This window comes from Ranitomeya variabilis, chromosome 3, assembly GCF_051348905.1.
Source record: "Ranitomeya variabilis isolate aRanVar5 chromosome 3, aRanVar5.hap1, whole genome shotgun sequence".
Lineage (NCBI taxonomy): Eukaryota > Metazoa > Chordata > Amphibia > Anura > Dendrobatidae > Ranitomeya > Ranitomeya variabilis.
In genome coordinates this window covers 768,756,833-768,770,487 of record NC_135234.1, presented here as the reverse complement: position 1 = coordinate 768,770,487, position 13,655 = coordinate 768,756,833, and the positions used below count along the sequence as shown (strand labels likewise).

Genomic DNA, 13,655 nt, shown 5'->3' with positions numbered 1-13,655 from the left:
CTGCCTGGGGCCCCTGTGCTCTGCCTGGGGCCCCATGTTCTGCCTGGGGCCCCTGTGCTCTGCCTGGGGCCACTGTGCTCTGCCTGGGGCCCCATATGCTGCCTGGGGCCCCTGTGCTCTGCCTGGGGCCCCATATGCTGCCTGGGGCCCCTGTGCTCTGCCTGAGGCCCCTGTGCTCTGCCTGGGGCCCCTGTGCTCTGCCTGGGGCCCCATGTTCTGCCTGGGGCCCCTGTGCTCTGCCTGGGGCCACTGTGCTCTGCCTGGGGCCCCATATGCTGCCTGGGGCCCCTGTGCGCTGCCTGGGGCCCCATATGCTGCCTGGGGCCCCTGTGCTCTGCTTGGGGCCACTGTGCTCTGCCTGGGGCCCCATAGGCTGCCTGGGGCCCCTGTGCTCTGCCTGGGACCACTGTGCTCTGCCTGGGGCCCCATATGCTGCCTGGGGCCCCTGTGCTCTGCCTGGGGCCACTGTGCTCTGCCTGGGGCCCCATATGCTGCCTGGGGCCCCTGTGCTCTGCCTGGGTGTAGGACACTGGTGACGTCACTTATCTCCTGACATTAGCTCCGGACATTAGCTCCGGACATTATCTCCGGACATTGGCTCCGGACATTATCTCCGGACATTAGCTCCGGACAAAGCCACGGAAGTTGGCACAAATTGCAGGAAGTAGTATTCTAGGCAATTGTATATTAGACTATGAATTATTTTTATTTTTCCAAACTTTTTGTATTGTTTTTTTTTTTCATTTTATTTCTTTTTTTTCTGAATTTCAGATGAATTTCACAAGTAGTCAAGCAAATTCAACCAAAGTGTCTTCCCAGCTGAGTATGAACCTAGAGGTCCTGAGAACAAGTGTTTTTATCCCGACGTTCCTCTGCTTCTTTTTCTTCTTGTATTTCATAGCTGTGATGTTGAGCATCTTCCTCAAGAGTCCGAGTGCTCGGGAAAGTGCCCGCTATGTCCTGTTTGCCCACATGCTTATTAATGACACTGTGTATCTCGCTCTTGGAATTTTTCTCTTTGCGTTTTACTTTTATCCAATCACTTTTCCCGTGCCCTTCTGTTACATTCTCGTCATAATGTCTTCGACGACTCTGAAGGTCACGCCATTCAACCTGGCAGCCATGTCCTTGGAGCGCTACATAGCCATATGCTACCCGCTAAGACACGGAGAGTTCTGCACAGTGCACAGGTGCGGTATCGCTATTTTGGTCATGTGGACCATAGTCCTGATTCCCCACATTGTGGACGTCATTATTCTCATCTTTTCGGTTGAGAGAGCCTATTTCCTACTTTATTTAAAATGTGGCCGAATAAATCTCGGATTCACCCCGGCACAGGAAATTATTCGAGTTTTTTCAAATGCTTTTACTTTTTCCTTGGTCGGACTAATCATCATATTCACCTATGCCAAGATCATGATGGTGGCTGTGAAGATGAACTCCGGTAAAGCCTCAGCCTCCAAAGCTGGGAAAACCATCATACTCCACGCGTTTCAGCTCCTGCTGTGCATGACGTCTCTTACCTACAGAATTGTGGAAATGCAGTTCTTAGATAATATAGTACTGCTGGCCATCATCATTTTTTGCTTTTTCATGTGTCTTCCGAGGCTTATTAGTCCTTTGATATACGGTATAAGGGATGAGCTGTTCTCTAGTAACATGAAAAAATATTTTTTCTGCAATAGGCTGAAGATGTCTTTTAGAAAGTCTTAAAACTAAAAGGCAATATTGATTATAAAATGGAGATTGTGGTGATTTATCCATAGTCAAATAAAGGATTTCTACCAAAAACTCCCTTAAATGCTTTTTGCAAGATGTTGATGGCTCCTTGTTGGAGTCTTTCTTCTGCTCGAGCACGTTCTGATCTACTGGAAGGCCAAAATCCAACCAGTACATAGAAGGGGTCCTTTTAATGGATAAATTCAGTACAGACTTTAAGGGGGTGAATAGTTATGCACAATTAAGTTTTTAGCTGTTTTGTCCTATTTGTTTGCTTCACAAGAAAAAGAGAAACAAATGTACAGTTGTAGGCATGCTTCATAGTTACATAGGTTGAAAAAAGACCTCGGTCCATCAAGTCCATCAAGTTCTCCCTTTCTCCAGCAATTGTTCATTTTGTCACTAAATTATCTATAACTTGCAATGTTATGTGTATTGAGGATATTGTCCAGCCCTTGTATAAAAGCTGTTATAGTGTCGGCCATTACTACCGCTTGTGGTCGGCATTCCACAGTCTGACTGCTCTACAGTAAAGAACCCTTTCCTATTTATCTTCCTTCCACCCGTAATGAGTGCCTCTTGGTCCTTACTGCGGTCCTTGGAAGGAATAAGACATGCGTCGTCCTCTGTACAGACCACACATATATTTATACATGTAAATGTCATCCCCTCTGAGGTGTCTTTTTTACTAAGCTAAACAAGCTCAATTTTTCCAACTTTCATCCTATGAGCGGCCTCCATCCTTGTAATAATCTAGTTGACACCTTTGAACTGACTCTAACTTCTGAATCTCCTTTTAAAATGTGGAGCCCAAAACTGGATCCCATATTCTAGATGTGGCCTCACCAGTTATTTGTAAAATAATACATTGGGATTGTGGGATTTTATCTCTCTTTTTATACATATAGTACTAATATCTTGTTTGCTTTTGCGGCTGCTGTCTGTCATTGAGTGCTGCTGCTCAGCTTACTTGTAACCAGAATCCCCCGTCCTTCTCCTGTTCTGTAGTCCGAAATTGTTCGGAAAACGATCACAAAACATAAATTCGGCACGAATATGGCACATTCAGTTTTGTGATTGGAAACACGGTAACATTCGGTAAAAGTACAGGAAAATATTTGCGTTGACACAAAAGTATTTTCACCACTTTTGCACCGATAATGGTGTTGTATCATGAGTGTTTGGCACGTGTTTGATGAGGGAGGGGGTTGCAGAGCTCAGAGGTGCGGCATTCTTGTAAATAGTTGTTTGTTTTTTCTCCTAACTTTATGTGTGCACTTTGTGGCTAGCCAATCATGGCACAGGAACATCCACAATGTCCAGACACAACGGCTTGTGTCATAGGCTGCTGAAATCACATGTCCTTCTCCATATAAATAGCGGACATCTTGTTTTAGCGCCATTTTGACACTGTAAGCGCAGAGAGACTGCTCCTGATGCTGGCACTATAAGCAGCAAGATTGTAGCTAGTTAGCTAGGCGGTTCTATATCAGTCACATAGTGTAGCTAGATGGTGTCCGGCGTGGCTGTTAAATTTACCTTCCAGCATTTTTATTTTTTATTGTCATTACTGAGGTCCACAGACAAAGCCAGCAGGGAACATGTCCTACAAGTGTGTTGTGCACTGCTTCTAGTGTGCTCCATGCACGAGTATAGCATTCTAATAAATATTTTTTCACTAGCTAAATGTGAAACAACCTGCTGTATCCCTCCTTGTCATTTAGTGCTGTGGTGATATGAAACTGTCTGCAGACCTAAGGCACATTAAAAAAAAAATTACAATTTTTCTGTTGCAAAAAGCCCGCTGTATCACACTTTGTTGTTGGGTAGGAAATTAAGCTGTCTGCAGATTTCATGCAGATAACCAAAAATGTTTTTCTGTTGCTAAACGTCATACAGTAGGGGACCTGACTTTCAAATAGTTTGTAGCATCTAGTGTGTTATAGATACTTGATCCAGAGACCACCAAAAAATTCTTGTGTTCCTAACGTCATACAGTAGGGGACATCTGACTTTCAAATTCTTTGTAGCATATCTTCTTTGTCATACAGGCCTCATCCACACTCAAACAATTCTTTCTTCTGTGAGTAACACGATACATCACGCCTTATATCACCTTGTAATTTACTGTCACTGAAATTCAGTTGTTTGCAGAGGTGGTGCAGAGTTTAAAATCTTTTGCTGCTAATACTGTGCTTCTGCCACACTATCTGAGCAACATGACTTGGAAAAAGCGAGGCTGTTGTGGAAGGGGAATTAGGCTTGGTGTTCAAGATGTATGTGGGGTAGATGGTAAGGTTAGTGAAAACACTAGTGAACCAACGTCACGTCCTGTGCAAAGACATCTGACAACTTCTGTTACAGGACGGGCTACTCCACTACCTTTCTTTGGCAGATGCACAGTGGTACGCCTTGTTGATGAGGCCCTGAAAGACCATGTGCTGGAGTAGATAGCAATCGCAGCTTCAAGTGGCCTTTTCTCCTCATCCTCCACCTCAACATCACACCAGAGGTGGCACCCAAATTCCCTTGCTCCCCTCTGTGTCCCAGCTCTCCAACCATACAACTGACTGTACGGAACCACAGATGGTGGAGTCTGAAGAGCTTTTTCACACATTCTATGCCATGGTCATCAGAAATGTACTCAAAAGCTTCACAGAGTTAAGAGGAGGAAATCTGCACAACTTTTTTTTTTAGCTTGGATCCTGGGCAGGACGAAGTAGGGTCTGAATGCCATCCTGATCCTCATCATCAGATGTTAACCCCTGGGGGGAGATGATCCTGATGAGACTCAGATATCTGAGGCTCCTGAGGACTGTACTTTGCTGTCAGGGTAGGAAGAGTAGGAGGTCAAATCCTAGGGTGAGGAATGTGATAACAGAAAGGATGATGATGATGAGGTGTTAGATACTGTTGGTGTGAACATAGAGGCACACAGCTGAGTAGGTCATCTGAGGAGGAAGATGAGGAGGTTATGTTGCGCCATATGTCACAGACACGTAGTGATGCAGCCACAACGAGCAATGCATCCTCAGCCACAACTGTTTCTGTGACCAGCAGTGTCCACGGGTCTGCAGCTCACAGGGGTGGCAAAGGTTGTCTAGCCTGGGACTTTTTTGACACTGCAAAGGATGAGCCAACTCACGTAATCTGCCAGCTTTGCAAAAAAAATAACTGAGTAGAGGTAAAAAGTGCAATATAATTTGACTAGTACATGTATGAACTTTCACATGCGCAATCTACATGTGTTACTGTGGGAATCCCACTGCGCAAAAATGCAGACAAGCAGACCTCAACATCCATCAGCCACCCCATCAATCGCATCTGCTGCTTCCTCCTCCTGCTCTGTTACTGTGCCAACTATTGAGATGCAGGTCTTCGACCGCAGAACCTCGGGTTCTTTACCCTCTCCAGTCATGCTGACTGAAAGGCCGCCTTCAGCTGTAACGGAAGCAGACATACCTGCTGTTTTTGACCGATCTCAGAGAATGAGCACACCACTAGTTTCTCAATCCACAGTAACATCTCCTTCTGCACCTCTCTCATAGTCCAGCAGCTTGTCTGGTTCACAATACTCCACCCCGTCTCAGCAATGCAGCCAGCCCATGGTTCCCAGTTGTGGTCACGTAAAAGATTGTTTCCTCCTATACATGACAAAGCTAGGAGGTTGAACTCCACCATCTCCAGTCTGTTGGCCACAGAAATGCTGCCTTTTTTCCTTGCAGATACAGACGGTTTTCGAAAGCTGATGGCCGTCGCAGTCCCCCAGTACCAATTGCCCAGTCGCCATTACTTTTCTAAGAAAGCTGTGTGTGTACTACACCAGCATGTTGCCGAAAACGTCACCCCTTCCTTGACTAAATCTATGTCTGCCATGGGTGTCCATCTGCTGGACTGGGAGAAGTGGCAGACCTGTCGGTCCCTATTATACTAATTCTACTGTGGTGAAATTGATGCCACTTTTGTGGTGTTTGCCAATAATTTTTGGAAATGTGAACACTCCTGGTTGTGTCTCCTTCATGCGTGTTGCCTGTAGCAGTAGGCCTCCGAGACCGTCAGGCCTCCACTTCCCTGGACTCAACTACCCCTGTTACTGTCCTTAGATTTTTCTGACAATGGCAGTCTACAAAACTGATATTTGTGCCACCTGAGTGTGGCTCAGCATGAAAGCAGGTAGAGGTATTCCATTTGGTATCAGGCTCCCAGCACAGGAGGTCTACACCCACCTTGTCTTACTGTGACGTTCAATTGAAAGCTGTAAATGCTGTCCCAGACCCCAATACCTCATGCCTGGCTGATTGCTGCAGAGCCATGCTACACTCTGTACTGGGGGTGAATTGAGGCCACTTTCCTGGTGTCTGTCCCTCATGTGATGTGTGTTGGCAGCATTTGGGGCCGTTATGAGGTGTTGTTTTGTTGTGCGTTTGTTCTTTCTTCCCATTGTCATGAATGGCGTTCGGCTATGTTGGGCGAATATTCTACTAATTAATCAGTGAATATTGCAAATTCAGCGATCGTAATCCGAACTAAACACTGAAATATTTGCTCATCTGTAGTCCAGAGTATCCTCCCATCTAATATAGTTGCAGCCATAGGATTACTCTGTCCTGGGTGCATTACTCTACATTTATCTACATTAAACATTGTTTGCCAATCAGACGTCTTATCCAGATCGTTCTGTAATATTGTAACGTCAAGGTCAGATTTTAGTATCTTACATAGATGGTGTTGTCAGCAAAGAATAGACTGACACTTTACTATCAATCTCATCTACTATTCTTTAGTATCTTTACATGAACTGATGAAATCCCTAAAAAACCAAGTGAAATTCCAGGTTGTAAGATATATAAGACATGCCCAGGTTATACCAGCTGTACATAGAAAATTATGTACAGGAGATACCCAGGTTATACCAGCTGTACAAATATTATTATATACAGGAGATTCCCAGGCTAAACCGGCTGTATATATATAATTATATACAGAAGATGCCCAGGTTATACCAGCTGTGCATATATAATTATATACAGGAGATGCCCAGTGTTACGGAACCACTCAGCACCCAGAATATGTGTGCAGTTATATGTATGTATAATAGGTTCCATGTGAGATGCATCAGCCCACAGGCTGCGCCCCTGGGCAGAGGGGACAAGATATCCCCCTTCTGTCCTCCCCCACCTTTGTAATTCCCACAGTAAATATCGGCAGTCTCCGGCCCCCTGCAGCTATTGTAATGTATGCCTGCCGCTTTTCTATTGGCCTGCCCTCTGTATCTGTGTGATATATTCTGTGTCCTGTGAATAAAGTGTTGTCAGACTGGAAATACTTGGAGAAGCAGTGAACTTTTATATGCGCCCATGTAATCAAGGAATTCCAGCCAGCGTCCTTCATTCAGACTCCAGCAAAAGCACAGTGGACCTCCTGAAACACGGGGTGGTACTGAAAGAGGTACCCCAGCTCAGTAGACCCCGTTACACTGGTGGCAGACAGCGGGATATGATACCCCTTCTACAGGAGGAAAGGAATGAATGGAAAACAACTACCAGAAGTTAAAGAGGACTACATTAAAAGATCTGGTGGAAGCCCGAGGGTTAATCGCCAGCAACAAGACAAAAGCGGATTTGATAGCAGCCATCATGGAACACGACAGTGCAGCGCCCCCCAATGTGAACGTGGAGGAGACTGAATTCCAGAGGGAGGTAAAGAACAGACTGGCGTTCTATGGCCCAAACTCTGCAGTAGAGATCATACGAGAGGTGATGGCTGATGTGCGTACTGATCTGAAGGAAAAGATGGCCGAGCGGACCAGGATAGAGCTAGCCAAGATGGAGATGGCAGAGCGGACCAAAGTGGAGCTGGCCAAGATGGAGATGGCAGAGCGGAGAGAGGAGAGTCAGGGAGCAGGGGGAGCTCTGCCCTCCGACCAGGTACCTTCAACAGTAAGCCACAAAAAGATCCAGTATAATGCCTTCCGACAGTTGGGGGAGGCAGAGGAAGACATTGATGGCTTTCTGCAGGACTTTGAGCGGCAGGGTGCCCTTCATCAAATGAAGCCGGAGGAATGGGTTCAGATTCTGGCCAGCAAGCTGACAGGCTGGGCAGTGGACACCTATCGCACGGTACCTGATGAGGACTGTATGGACTATGAGCAGATCAAAGAAGTGATCTTGGCCCGGTATGCGCTGACACCAGAGGCATACCGCCAAAAGTTCCGCGGACTTATAAAATGAGTAATCGATACCCACGCTGAATGGGCCTGTAAATTATGGCGGTCACAGCTACAGTGGGTACAAGGGAGCCAAGCAACCACTAAGGAGGATGTCCTCCAGCTCGTCTTGTTAGAACGATTCTTTAATGGACTAACCCCCGAGACACAGGAATGGCTTCGCGACAGGCGGCCAACGACTCTTGAGGAAGCCGCTCGTCTGGCCGATGAACATCATGATGCCAGGAGGCCTCAGTTGTCCGGATCAAAGATGGTCACTAGGGGTCCGCCCACGGACCTGGAGGGCCCCAAACCACCGAAGATTGTAAGGGGACCAGCTAGAAACCCGGCCTACCACAGTTCCCCTGGGGCGTGATGCCACACCTGCCGTCAGCTGGGCCACCTGCAAAGACAATGTCCCAACCGGACTCAGTATACCCAGTGGCCAAAGGTGGGAACAGCTACCTTCAGCCGGGCCGCTGTACACTGCTACCAAGGCGAAGCTGACCCAACATTGGGGGCTACGACTAACCAAGGGGTGGAAGAGATGGAGGAAGTGCTGAGTGAAGTGGACCCCGTGCAGGCAGCCCGGGCAGATAATCAACAACAGCATCGACAGATCGTGTGGGTTAATGGGAAACGTACGCAGGGACTAAGAGATTCAGGGGCAACTTTGACCCTTGTGAAGCCTCATCTCGTTCAGGACCAAGAGAAGATGGACCGGACAGTGGCAGTGCGTGTAGCAGGGGGAGCCATACATCGACTGCCCACTGCTAGGATTCACCTGAACTGGGGAGTCGGGGATGGCCTTGTTGAGGTCGGCTTGATGGAGGATTTGCCTGCAGACGTCTTGCTGGGAAATGACTTGGGGCCCATGTTGTGTGCCTTCTTGGTTGCCCCTCTGGCTGAGACATATCCTGTGACCACCCGGAGACAAGCTCGAGCTGCGGAGGCGGAATCACACTCAGAAGAGGCTCAGGTAAGACATCCCAGCCCTACACGTATTCCCATAGCCAGGCACATTTCTTGGGCCACCCCAGATGAATTTAAGAGGGAGTTACTTGAGGATCCTTAATTGGAGGGATATCGTGGGAAGGCACAAGAGGGGAGAGGGGTACTGGAAAGGGAACAGTTTATATGGAAGCAGGGACTCCTCTACCGGATCACAGAGCAGCACCACACAGGGACAAGCCCCACTATAAAACGACAACTGGAAGTTCCCAAGAAGTATAGGCAGGAGTTACTGCGAATCTCTCATGACATACCCTTGGCCGGGCACTTCGGCATCAGTCGCACCAGGCATCGTCTGACACAAAACTTCTTTTGGCCGGGGGTAACCTATGATGTTCGTCACTACTACCAGACCTGTGACAATTGCCAGTGCATTGGCAAGAGGGGAGATCGATGCAAGGCCAAATTACGCCCCCTCCCCATTGTGGAGGAACCATTTAGCCGAGTAGCAGTCGATCTGATAGGGCCATTAGCCAAACCCAGTCCGTCAGAAAAGGTATATATTGACAGTGGTAGATTATGCCACACGGTATCCAGAGGTGGTTGCGTTACCTAACATACTGGCAGAGACGGTGGCGGCTGCCCTGCTCCAGGTTTTCTCACAGGTTGGATTTCCCCGGGAGATTATCTCGGACAAGGGTACCCAGTTTACAGCAGAGGTGACCAACCAACTGTGGAAGCTGTGCGGCGTAAAGTCCATTAGAAGTGCCCCGTACCACCTGCAAACCAATGGGTTGTGTGAACGCTTTAACGGGACGTTAAAACAACTCATTGGGACTTTTACCAGGACCTACAGGGACTGGGAGAAATTCTTGCCTCACCTCATGTTTGCCTATCGGGAGATGCCCCAAGAATCCACGGGGTTCTCCCCGTTCGAACTGCTATATGGGAGACGGGTAAGGGGACCCCTAGACTTAGTGCTAGAACACTGGGAAGGGGAGGGCCTCATAGAAGGGGTACCTATTGTACCCTATGTGCTGGAATTCTGGGACCACCTACAGGAGCTGACCCAGGCTGTACATGGGAACATGCAGGTGGCCCAATGGCGCCAGCACGTATGGTACGATCGGAGGGCCAGAAAGCGCACCTTGGAAATAGGACAGAAGGTCCTGGTGTTAGAGCCCACCAGGCAGAACAAGTTCCAAGCTGCATGGCAGGGGCCCTACCAGGTAGTGGGGAAAATAGCCAACACAACCTGTAATGTCGCCGATTGTGATGACCCCAGGGTTATCCGCATGTTCCACGTGAACATGCTGAAGCCCTACCGGGAGCGCCCTGAAGAGGTAGTGGCCATCTGTGCACCTGAAGCAGAGGATTTAGCCGGACTTCCGTTGCCTGATGTTTTAGAGGAAAGGACTCAGTCTAAAACATGGGACCAGGTACACTTGGGTGAAGACCTAGGCCCCGGGAGAGACAGAAGGTGGAGGAGTTGTTGAGGCAGCGACAGAGGATGTTTTCGGGGAAACCAGGTTACACTCGCCTGGCACAACACAAGGTTGGGACCCGGGATTAGACCCCCCTGCGACAACCCCCCTTCCGCGTCCCTGAGTCTGTATGAGAAGGGATGCGACAAGAGATACAAGAGATGTTGCGTTTAGGGGTCATTGGAAAGCCAGATAGTCCCTGAGCATCCCTCGTAGTGTTAGTGCCCAAGAAGGATGGGACTACACGGTTTTGTGTAGACTATCGTAAGCTCAATGGGAAAACAGTGACGGATGCGTATCCCATGCTGTGTGTGGATGAGTTGTTAGACCGGCTGGCGGGGGCAAAGTATTTGACCACCATCGATCTATGCAAAGGCTACTGGCAGATTCCCCTTAGTCCTGACGCTATTCCAAAGTTGGCATTTGTCACCCCGTTTGGCTTATTCCAGTTTCGAGTTATGCCATTCGGGATGAAGACTGCCCCGGCGACCTTCCAGAGGCTGGCTGACCGGCTTCTGGATGGTCTCCAGGACTGTGCTTGTGCCTATCTGGACGACATCGCCATCTACAGCGCAACATGGGAAGAGCATCTAAATCACCTAGAGACAGTATTGGACAGGATCCACAAGGCCGGAATCACCCTGATCCCAAACAAGTGTCACGTGGGCAAAGCAGAGGTTCAGTATTTAGGGCATTGGGTGGGAAGTGAGAAACAGAGACCAGAACCAGCCAAGATTGAGGCCATAGCCAAATGGCCCACCCCTCACACTAAAACCCAGGTCATGGTGTTTCTAGGGACAGCGGGGTATTACAGGAAATTCGTTCCCAATTACAGCAGCGTAGCAAAGCCCCTCACTGATCTGACCCGTAAGAACAAACCCCGCCAGGTAACCTGGACCCCAGAGTGTGAGGAAGCCTTCCTCCAGCTAAAGGACGCCCTGACCAATACCCCTGTATTGGCCGCACCCGATCCAACTAAACGTTTCCTTGTTCACAGAGACGCTTCTATGTTTGGATTGGGGGCAGTACTGAGCCAAGTCGGGCCGGACGGCCAAGAACACCCGGTAGCTTACCTGAGTCGGAAACTACTGCCCCGTGAAGTAAGCTATGCGGCCATCAAGAAGGAGTGCCTGGCGGTAGTATGGGCACTCAAAAAGTTGCAACCATATTTGTATGGATGACAGTTTTCCCTCCTAACGGACCATAATCCCCTAGTCTGGCTTAATCGGGTCTCCGGAGACAACGCCAGATTACTGCGGTGGAGTTTAGCCCTACAACCTCTGGACTTCACCATCCACTACAGACCCGGCAAACAAAACGGTAACGCCGATGGACTAAGTCGACAAACGGAACTTGTACCAACCCCATAAACTTCGGTCATCCCCAAACCGATCCGTTAAGGATCAGACTGTGTATGCCGATCGCGTCGCTGAAAAGTGGAGCCATGTTACGTGTTACGGAACCACTCAGCACCCAGAATATGTGTGCAGTTATATGTATGTATAATCGGTTCCATGTGAGATGCATCAGCCCACAGGCTGCGCCCCTGGGCAGAGGGGACAAGATATCCCCCTTCTGTCCTCCCCACCTTTGTAATTCCCACAGTAAATGTCGGCAGTCTCCGGCCCCCTGCGGCTATTGTAATGTATGTCTGGCCTGCCGCTTTTCTATTGGCCTGCCCTCTATATCTGCGTGATATATTCTGTGTCCTGTGAATAAAGTGTTGTCAGAATGGAAATACTTAGAGAAGCAGTGAACTTTTATATGCGCCCATGTAATCAAGGAATTCCAGCCAGCGTCCTTCATTCAGACTCCAGCAAAAGCACAGTGGACCTCCTGAAACACAGGTTGGTACTGAAAGAGGTACCCCAGCTTGGTAGACCCCGTTACACCCAGGTTATACCAGCTGTACATATATTATTATATACAGGAGATACCCAGATTATACTAGCTGTACATATATAATTATATACAGGAGATGCCCAGGTTATACCAGCTGTACATATATAATTATATACAGGAGATGCCCAGGTTATACCAGCTGGACATATATTATTATATACAGGATATACCCAGATTATACCGGCTGTACATATATAATTATATACAGGAGATGCCAAGGTTATACCGGCTGTACATATATAATTATATACAGGAGATGCCCAGGTTATACCAGCTGGACATATATTATTATATACAGGATATACCCAGATTATACCGGCTGTACATATATAATTATATACAGGAGATGCCCAGGTTATACCGGCTGTACATATATAATTATATACAGGAGATGCCCAGGTTATACCAGCTGTACATATATAATTATATACAGGAGATGCCCAGGTTATACCAGCTGTACATATATAATTATATACAGGAGATGCCCAGGTTATACCAGCTGGACATATATTATTATATACAGGATATACCCAGATTATACCGGCTGTACATATATAATTATATACAGGAGATGCCCAGGCTATACCGGCTGTACATATATAATTATATACAGGAGATGCCCAAGTTATACCGGCTGTACATATATAATTATATACAGGAGATGCCCAGGTTATACAGGCTATACATATACAGTATAATTATATACAGGAGATACCCAGGTTATACCGGCTGTACATATATAATTATATACAGGAGATGCCCAGGTTATACCGGCTGTACATATATAATTATATACAGGAGATGTCCAGATTATACCAGCTGTACATATATAATTATATACAGGAGATTCCCAGGTTATACCAGCTGTACATGTATATCTATATACAGGAGATGCCCAGGTTATACAGGCTGTAGATATAGTTACATACAGGAGATGCCCAGGTTATACCGGCTGTACATATATAATTATATACAGGAGATGCCCAGGTTATACCAGCTGTACATATATAAATATATACAGGAGATGCCCATGTTATACCGGCTGTACATATATAATTATATACAGGAGATGCCCAGGTTATACCGGCTGTAGATATATAATTATATACAGGAGATGCCCAGGTTATACCAGCTGTACATATATAATTATATACAGGAGATGCCCAGGTTATACCGGCTGTACATATATAATTATATACAGGAGATGCCCAGGTTATACTGGCTGTACATATATAATTATATACAGGAGATGCCCAGGTTATACCGGCTGTAGATATATAATTATATACAGGATATTTCCAGACTTTATTATCACCGCAGCTCAGGTCCCTTTGGACTGGATTCTGTGCAGTGTGGTTATTTGGGTGTGAAGGATTCAGAGCGCTCCTGAGAGC

The 13,655-nt window shown here is 47.3% G+C and overlaps 1 protein-coding gene across 1 annotated transcript; it reads left to right on the top strand.

Moving 5' to 3' along the window:
• The first annotated feature begins 807 nt into the window (after positions 1 to 807).
• On the top strand, positions 808 to 1,713 carry LOC143817820 (odorant receptor 131-2-like). Its single transcript, XM_077299285.1, has one exon. It carries the CDS (start codon positions 826 to 828, stop codon positions 1,711 to 1,713), a length of 888 nt encoding a protein of 295 aa, XP_077155400.1. The 5' UTR covers positions 808 to 825.
• Positions 1,714 to 13,655: the final 11,942 nt, after the last annotated feature.